Here is a 9793-nt window from a genome sequence, read left to right as displayed (position 1 = left end):
GAAGACACCACCACAACCACTGCCGCCACCGCTGCTGCTGCTGCTCCTACAGAGACACACTGCTCACTGTCTGACTGACTGACTGACTGACTGACGGGACCCGGAGCGCTGCCTGGCGACTGTGAGACGTAAATGGCCACAACATTTTCCAAAAAGAAGACGATGCCCGTGAGACAACCTGTATACCCAATGCGCCCTGGACATTAGGCTGACGCGCATTTGCCGTAGATTAGACGTTTTTCGCACAACGGAAGTTTCTGTGACCGATTTTTGGGGGATCTTGATTTATAGGCTGCAGACATGGACGAGGACAACCAAGGTATGAATCGGTCAATGCAATTGATACCGTTGATTTGTAGCTATTTCAGCACTAACTGCCACTAGACATGTGCCTCTGTAGGCTGCTGCCTGAGTGTTTATCAATGTAGTGATGAAGATGATGATCATAATGCTATTTGTAGTGACTTTTGTCATTTCAGACTTAGCATGGAGTTTGTTTTATGCCAAACCACTGATCTAATCAACCCATAAACACCATGACTCTTTCTGGTACTGACATAAAGTTACCTTCTAAAAGATAGATTTTACTCATGTTTTGTTATGATGGTTTCAAGAAATGACTTATGTGCTACATGTGTTTAAGGTTGACAGATCGACTTACATTGGGGATGGTTATAATAGCTAAACACACATGAGGTGTCATTAGTACTGTAGCCAGGAGACTTGTGTTTGTGTTTATCTGAGCCTTTGTCAGCTGGAAGCTGGTGTCTCTCCGGCCCTGGCAGGTCCCCTCACGGTCAGCCAAGCGTAGCTACGAGACACAGATTCATTGATAGAGTCATGGCAGTGATGTGAGTACATCCACCTATAGGTCAGCACAGGGGCATGTCTAGAAACTTTTGAATGGAGAAGACAGATTTTGGCACAGTTCTAAAGAAGGAACGTAAATATGTGTTGACACTCAGATTTAACCTATTTTAACTTAGCTGTTAACTGTTAACAGTCACTTCATACAGAAGTTCTGATCCAGGGGCCTTGGGCTTGTACCCACTGGGCCTGTCCATGATGTTAACAAACCAACTACCTGTCACCCTATGACTCAGATAGGCTGGGCACCTGGGCACCCTCTTGTCTCGCCCATGGATCAGTAAATTCTGCAAAGCCCATGAATTAACTGCACAAATAACACACACTTAAACTTTGTCAAGATTTAACCCAGCAGGTGGGAAACCATCACTGCTGTTGTCTCACCTCTGTAAGCCAGTGGTACTGAGTTCCACATGTGCACCGATCACAGAGCTGCAGGATGTGACTATTGGCAAGAGTATTGCATGCAGGCATAAAGCTGTCATTGTGCTGTGTGCGCAGTCGGCCTGGTCTCCAGCGGTGGCACACGTCAGCACAGCCCCACAGACAGACATATGGTGCTGTGATGCCAACCAGGGAGAGCTGACAACAGCCGGGAGCATTTAAACACATACACTTTGACTCACATACATTCATGGCTGCACGCTGACACACTGACACTCACTCAAATTAAATTTCTCCTTTTTCCCTTATGGCGCTGTTTGTAGTGAAGATAGATGGACGGATGGATGGATCATGACCTGTGTGTGTGTGTGTGTTCATGTAGCTGGAGTGTGTGTGATTTATGGCACAGTCTGTCTTCTCGTCAGGAATAAATAGTGTCCTGGATGCCGCAGGAAAGAACAGCTGCAGATCTCCAGATTTTTTTTTTGTTTTGTTATTTTTTTGTTTAGTTTTATGTTATGAATATCATCCTCAAATTGCTACTTTTTATTAGAACGAGTTGGCATCTACACACACACACATACACACACACACACACACACAATCACACAAGCAGAGTTGGCCGATCAAGGGGTAGCAAAACAAAGTAGAGGATGAGAGATCGCTGTTGATCAGCGTGATGTGGCAGACAGGTGGCAGGTTGGTTCAATAGCTGACAGTAATTCATCACAAAGGTACACACACATACCCACACACACACACACACACACACACACACACACACACACACACCAGACCGAGTGCGAGTGAGGACAGAAAGTGGTGGACAGAATGAAATACTGAGTTGTCAGGAGAAGCACAGACAGCGAGAAAGGCGTGAACGTGTGACCACAAAGAGTGAGAGTGAGACGCAGTCGTAGTAACAGCAATGGTGTGATGTCTGAGAGAGAATGAGGAGATGTGTGTGTGTGTGTGTGTTCATGTTCATGTGTGTGTGTGGAGGGGATATGGGAGAGGGTAGGATGATGTGCCGGAGCAAAGTTGGAAAATCGCCAAAGAGGTATGGAGCTCGGCCAGTGAAAGACACAGAGGGAAGTGTGGCGGTGGACTAGATATTCTTACTAAATCAATTCTCCAGTGTATGGCAAGAGTTTCACTCAGTAAAATTCCTTCTGTTCTGTCATAATTAATCACTGAACAGAGAGCGCTGCCCGTACAGACATTCACGGTCCCCAGAGGAAGAATCTAAGTGAAATTTGTGATCACCGGACTTTTCCTGAGGTTGACTTTGGGTAAAATGTCTTAAAAACTATCAGATGGATTGTGATGAAATTTGGCACAGACATTCATAACTCCTTCCTGTCTCCTGAGGGTTAATTATAATAACTTTGATGTTCCATCTACCGTCACCATCAAGTCAAATTTGTCCTTTGGTTTATGACCTGCAAACTAATGACATTCCCATCAGCCTGAGCTGCACTTTGTGTTCAGTGCTAATCAGCGAACGTTAACATGGAAACACATTTAACTAAGATGGTGAATATGGTATTATGGCTGCTAAACATCAGCTTGCTTGCGTTGTCATTGTGAGCATGTTTAGCATTTAGTCCAAAACACTGCTGAGTGGAAGCACAGCCTCATAAAGATGACTTGTGGCGTCTTTGTCATGTTTCATTTAGAGAAATCTTCTCTATATTGGAAAAAAAAGACTTAATATAGTATTAGTATACATTTCTTTCTTTTTGCCTTCTCTGATTGGACTCTTAATTTTCTATTATCTATTGTTGCATTTTTTTCCCCCATATCAATTAGTTTTCTGCAGCTTTATCCAAGAATGTAGGGACCAGTCTTTGCACATTTGGCCTTACTGTACGAGGCTTAGAGAAAACGGGTCCATAGTAATCCATCTGACACGCATGACAGTCAACAATACAATGCCCTCTGCCACAATACTTGCTCAGTGGACAATGGGCCAACAAGAGCCCACAAAGCTTTGCTACAGTGAAGCCTGTCTGCCTGAGCAGACTGAGCGTAGCTTACTGTAACACATTCTTGTTCTGCGTGACTGACTCTGACACTCCATCAGATGTGCACCTACAGTATCTCTGATTCCTCTGCCTCGGTGTAGAGTGTTGTCAGTAAGTGCTGTGTACACTGTGTGTTTAATGGAGACTACATGAGCGATGCCCATATGGTATGAATCAGAGCATTTATGCTAGACACCAGCTTCACAGCACGCCTCGTGATGGCTGATGAATTTGGTTACAGACCGCTCTATTTACACGCTGTGAAAACCAGCCATTTAAATTTGGCAGTTCAGCGTGTGAGAGTGCGTGCCAGTGTGTGGTCTGTGGGGTTATGGCACGCTGCAGCGCAACTCAGGCAAGGAGAGACGCACACGATGCAACGGGCTCTGAGATCTCAGAGCCATTCATGTGCCGGCCGCAGGACAGCGGCAACAGCTTCCTGCTATGTTCATGATCTGTGTTTTTGTCTTTGGAGAAGATTTACAGCTGCTTTCTCTTCCCCACAGCCCACACGCTGTCAAGTGGCTAAGAGAGAAGCGTCATGGAGCGTAGGAACAAGTCTTTCGTAGTACACACCTCTTAGTGGCATCCAGACTGAATACCGACCCTTTCTGATTTAAGACGGGTCACCTGGTTCACATGTACTGAACATATCTGCAGAAAATTGTGGCTCTCAGGAAACTAGTAGGTCGTGGATGTTTACTTCAAGCCTGAGGAGGCTCGGGCAGGCACCAAGGGTCTGTATGCAGCCTGTGTGACGGTGAAGAACCTGAGGGGCTTGCAGGATGTCAGGGGCCAGCAGAGGGATGGGGCCACCTCTACAGTGTTCTGTATAAGTCATTTCCACTCTGATGTATAATTCATGAGACACCGGCGATAACAAGGTTGTAGTTTGAGTAACCCGGTTTATAGGCTGCTGTTCTTCTATCTTTGGCCTATGGACATAAGTTAAAAGGTCCTTTTGTGTTAATTTCTTACAGTTGTTTTTTATGTGTTCCATTTCCCCTTGCCACCTGTTCAGCTGTGGGTGATACAGTAGTTACTGTCTAGCTGGTTGTACAGTTCTGCATCAGCCTAAAACTGAGATCTGAACCTGGCTGGTACTGCCAAATATGACTCCCGAATCTGACCTGAGACCTAAAGCCATATTTTTGGCTTATTTTATATTTTATCAACAGTAAATTAAACAGTGAAACAATTTAAATGTCGATTAATAGTTTATGTTATTTATCATGTACCAATGCCAAACATTTGCTGGTTCCAATTTTCTCAGACATGAGGACTTGATGCTTCTTTCTGATTTCAATCACTGAAAATTGGATCTTTTTGGGTTTTGGACTGTTGGTTCTACAAAAAATTGTAAATTTAAGATGTCATCTTTGACTGAATTGTGTTTGTTTGTTTTTTTTACATCATGCTGACATTTGGAAGTTTAAACTATTAATTGATTAATAAAGAAATTAATAAATAACCTTGCTGAAGGCAAGGCAAGTTTATTTATATAGGACCATTCAGACTTAAAGCAATTCAAAGTGCTTTTCAGAGGAATAGAATAAAAGTGACACTAAGTAATATAAAAATACATTTAAAAGACAGTAAAAACAGAAACAAAAGACAAGTAAAAAAAAAAAAAAATAGCTCAACAGTTTAATGTGCAGAACTCCCTGTAAAGCCACAACTCAATTTTCACTCTGTTTTTTAAGTGATGAAGCAAATGAGATGTAAGTGCGTGCGTGCGTGCGTGTGTGTGTTTGTTTGTATGTCAATCGTGCATGTGTTGGCATTTTTCCTGCATTTTAAAACATTATTATATTAAAGCAAACATCTCGTTCGCTCCCACCAGTGTGACTCATCTCTGTTAAAGTGTGTATGTTTTCTCTGTTGTGACTGCTGTGTGCTCTCGCTGCTCTCACACGCTGGCGGTCATATACAAGCAGTCCAGCTCACCATGGCTCAGTAACTGCTTTGAGAGGTCGATGACGAGAGGAGGAGACTTCTGGCTTCTGCATGGGCTTTGACGTTACTTTTTAGGCTGAAGTCTGTGTGCGTGTTTCACCTTTTGACAAACAGGTCAGTGAACACAGAGGGCCCTTGTTGAGTATGGCCTCCCAGAATATCAGATAGCACATTTCATTTACTCATGACATCCCCTCGGTGGTTTAAGTTGGATTCAACACTCGCCAGACTGACCCATATGGAAGTCAACTCTGGATTTGGACTGCTTCTGTACATGATCTACTCGCATCAATAAGAGCTAAGTTTCAAACTAACATGAGTCATGTGTGCCAATCCTCTCGGACCTCCTCTCTGTTTTTTCTGCCTTTATAAAAGTATTGGTTTGAAGTAGTTTTATAAGTGGCTGCGACGCTGATGGCAAGACTTAATTTATGTCTGGAGCAGAAGAGGAAAAACACACATGCAGGGGCTTTTCAAGAAAGTATCCAGTTTCCTCTTCATCTAACAGACAGCGTTGTGCAGGTCTATTGCTCAACAGAGTCACAGATTGGGATCTGTCTTTGTAGCATTAAGACCATCAAGGGGCTCGTGGAGTGGAGACGTGAGGCATATCGAGCTATTTTTCTCCTCTTTGGAAGCAAAAATCAGAGCGTGCCAAAGGTCCCAGGAGTCTGAAGCCATGTGCTGAAGTGAATTTCAGGCAAAGAACGTCCTGCTCCACTTGGGCCTTTGTGGGAGTTTGGGTTCATGGCTTCCATTTAAGTGAGCGTATGTGTGTGTGTGTGTGTGTGTGTGTGTGTGTGTGTGTGTGTGTGTGTGTGTGTGTGAAGGGGTTCAGGTCTGTCGGAAAAGGAAGAGAAGGCCCAGAAGAGTGGGCAGGAAAAGGGAGGGTTGGAACAATTATGTAAGCGCACAAAAGATTGTTTAACCTGCTGAAGATGCAGGAAAAAGGTGTATCCCCCTCTGACTGCCAGTAACATGCACACTATGAAAACACACTCTCCAATGGCCTGTAGTTTTCTCCTCTGAAATACTACATTCAACTGTGATTTCTAACACAGACACACAGATTATCGCTTTATTCAGTAGGTGCTGCAAATTTCTTGGAGAAAAATTCAACCATCTTATTATCACTCGAATCTCCATCTCACTTTTTCCTTTTCTGAATTCACAAGATGAAAGTAAAGGGATGTGATGATTCATGCTTTCCACCTTCTTTTGCACCTGCCAGCTCTGTCCTCTGCTAGAGGTTGAACTTAGTTTTACTTTAGATATTCATTGAATGACAGGCACACTGGCATTTGTCCCGGTTTGCCCAATGACCAGTCCGACTATAAAGGGTTTTTCTGTACCTGGTTGGTGAACCTATCATGATGGCGGTTGGTCCGTAGTTAATAAAAAATCTATATAACTTAATGTTTGCTAGTTGAATCTACCTTTCTCTTTTTCGCTCCCTCTTGCCTCGGCAATGCTGTCACCACATGTCTCTCAGTTTTAAATTAAAAGCCCTGACTTCATGACATTGCAGTCACTGCAAAATGTATATGAGGAAAACACTGTTGCTTCCCTAGACAGTCACCAATTTCAAGCAAGCAACAAGAACGATTGCAGTCGAGTATCCTTCTAGCCTCCTACATCACATCAAAGTTGTGTGGAATGGTATATCCCATAGTGTAACTTTTTAAGGTTACATTTTCATTGCTGTAAGGCTTTAATTTTAGTAATTTTCCTCCCTAGTGTCTTACTAAGGGCAAGTAAACTATAAAAATCCAGTGTCTCACTGATGATCCACATCATTAGTCGAGTCGCGTGGAATATTCTGATTCAGATCTGATTCAGGCCTACAAAGCGTTTTTGCTAGGGCACCCCTGTTATTCAGCTCTGTAGTCCACTCTACTCTTGGGCATCTCTGCTCTGTGTGTGTGTGTGTGTGTGTGTGTGTCTGTGTAGAGCATCTGGCCAGCCTCCAGCCTCTTACAGCCCTCTCGTCTCCCCCCTGGGGCTCGTGGCACTGCCACTCCAATACCAACCTAGCTTTTAAAGAGGGATTTGTAACGCTCAGTGACTCACGTAGGGGGGGTCAATGTGTCAGTAAACTACTACAGCACATCCTCAGTCTTTACCTCACCCCATAGTCTCACTGCCTTTTTTCTGTAAGATGCTGCTGCATCATGCAAAATTCATTCTTCTTTCATAGAGACAGAGGATGAGCTGTGACTGCGCCGCTGGTGCTGTGGGGAAGGCTGAGGTTGTTGCAGTTGTATAGTCTTTCCCTCCCCATGTTCCCCATCATCGGCTTTGTGCTATCCAGAATGGCAGCAGTGCTCTGTTTGTCACTGAGAAATGCTACAAAGAGCACAGCAGGATGACCGTGTGACACACCGGCTCTTGAGCAACCTGTCAGTGTGTATATACACGTGTATGTGTGTGTGTGCTTGTGACGGTGTGTTTGTACCGTAAGTTGGTTTGTATATGTTTAGGAGAGAGAGATGGAGATGAAGACATGCAGCAGTGGCACAGATTCAAAGAGAGACTGATGGGGAGGCGGATGCTGCAGTCGCACAGTGTATAGAGTCAGATGCTTAAAGTAGGTTAGTGGTGCAAGGCTCAGCCCAGCTGTGTATACCTCACGCCTCTCTACTTCCACTATTTCGCTTGTGGAGCCATGTGTGTGTATATATAAATGTGTGGATGTGCACACGTGACAGTGAGTGTGTGTATCTCTTTATATGGTGTGTATGCATACTCACACAGAGGATTAGTGTGGACTGCAAGCCATCTTCATGCATAGACAAATGGAGGAGATCAAGTGGGGAGGGATATGGATGACAGTTAGGATTATAGGTCAGGGGCTCGGGCCGCTCGCTTTCACTTCCCTACTGGAGTGCTGGACAGCACATACACACACACACACACACACACACACACACACACACACACACACACACACACACACACACACACAGTAATATGTATAAACAGGATTCAACCATGACAAAAAAGGCATCCCTGGAAAAAAAAGAAGTGCGGAAAAAGACAGATGCCTTCCTTGTGTTTTCTATTCCTGACACAGTCTGTCATATGATTTGTAGTATAGTGTGTCATCAGGATTTTCTGCTCCGCACTTCTCATTTTTAAGGTGCTTTTCCTTTGCCCTGACCCTTGAATTGTTCATTGTTTTGCAGCGATAGAGTGGTTATTGTTGCTTTAGTGCAGGCTGTGAAATATGAAATGAATGGCCTTGACAGAGCGGGTCATGGTGACAGGATCCAGGATAGTCCACGAGGGCATCGATAACTGTGTCATTCTACAGGCGCAGTGGTGGCTCGACACATGTCTATACTTGAGGTGCTTTCCGACACCCCATACTGTTATAAGGCACACACACTCACACACACATACTCACACACTTTCTCTCCCTGTCCACATTCTCAACACACACCACACAAAACTCATGATGCATCAAATGTCAGTGCTCCCACAGATGATGATCGGGTTATGATTGATAATCTGCTGCGGCTTTGACTGGGTCATGACCACTGTGACACACCACACACACACACAACACACCACACACACACACACACACACACACACACCACACACACACACACACACACACAGACACACACACACACACAAGTGATCCACAGTGTTTATCAGAAGGTGAGTGATTTACAACTGCTCTCGGGCACAAGTTCCTTCACACATGTATTTAATCTCTTTGTTGACCTCTGTCATGTTGGAGTTCTGTCATCATCAGCTAGTGCACCACAGCTAACCTTGAAAAAAACTTTTTTTATTTTTGTTGTCGTCTCTTGATAATGTAATGTGGCCAGAGGAACATGATGCAAGTGCTCCGTCATTAATCTCCTCATAAATGGACTCAGTCAATACCTATGAAGCAGCAATGAGTAATTATTGCTTTTCCCTCAGGGAAATGTCAGTCAGTTATATAAAAAAACATCAGCAGCTCTCAGCTTCTGAAGCTCCCGGGAGATCTGTGGTCGTCATACATCCCTGCAAGCAGTCAGGAGGCCATACATGTGCTTAGTTTCATGGTGACTAAGAACACTGGAAGAGGAAACCAACCTGCTAGTTTTTTCAGTTAGATGAAACAACTTGATATTCATATGTGTGACAGCGACAAAACACTTACTACAGTTTTTAGGCAGTTGTATGTGAAGAGGAAGTGCAGGACACTGACTCTGGCTAGCCACGTCGATTCTCCCCAGTCGCTATTTTCATATCTGTTTCACACTCAGATTTCATTTGTCCTTTAGCATGACTCCTGTTCGTGGCTGTAAGCATAAGTGAAGAAGAATTTCATGTAATTCGTAATGAAATAATGAGTAGGCCTACTAGCCACTGGAAAACCTCCTGGCAAAGAAGCATTTAGTAACAAGAACATTTTTAAATTTTAATCTTCCATGCACTCATAATGTCATCCTAGTAGCTAAAAGTAGAAGGCAATGTTGTCTTTGTAGATTGGTGGTATCCTAACTAACTGTAGCGCAGAGGAAAGTTGTGAACACAACTGAAAATAATCATGCAACTTT

General features: G+C 43.9%; 1 protein-coding gene across 1 annotated transcript in view; it reads left to right on the top strand.

The window, feature by feature from the left end:
• Positions 1-9793, top strand: part of LOC111227096 (cytohesin-3) — a 40975-nt gene continuing 31182 nt past the window's right edge. The window contains exon 1 of the mRNA XM_022752495.1: positions 1-319. Within this exon, the coding sequence (XP_022608216.1) occupies positions 301-319 (19 nt within the window). The 5' untranslated portion in view covers positions 1-300. The remainder of the gene's footprint in view (positions 320-9793) is intronic.

Source organism: Seriola dumerili, unplaced genomic scaffold, assembly GCF_002260705.1.
Source record: "Seriola dumerili isolate Sdu_G_001 unplaced genomic scaffold, Sdu_1.0 BDQW01000169.1, whole genome shotgun sequence".
Classification (NCBI taxonomy): domain Eukaryota; kingdom Metazoa; phylum Chordata; class Actinopteri; order Carangiformes; family Carangidae; genus Seriola; species Seriola dumerili.
Note: the sequence above shows the minus strand (reverse complement) of the source record. Positions and strands in the feature narration are given on the sequence as shown.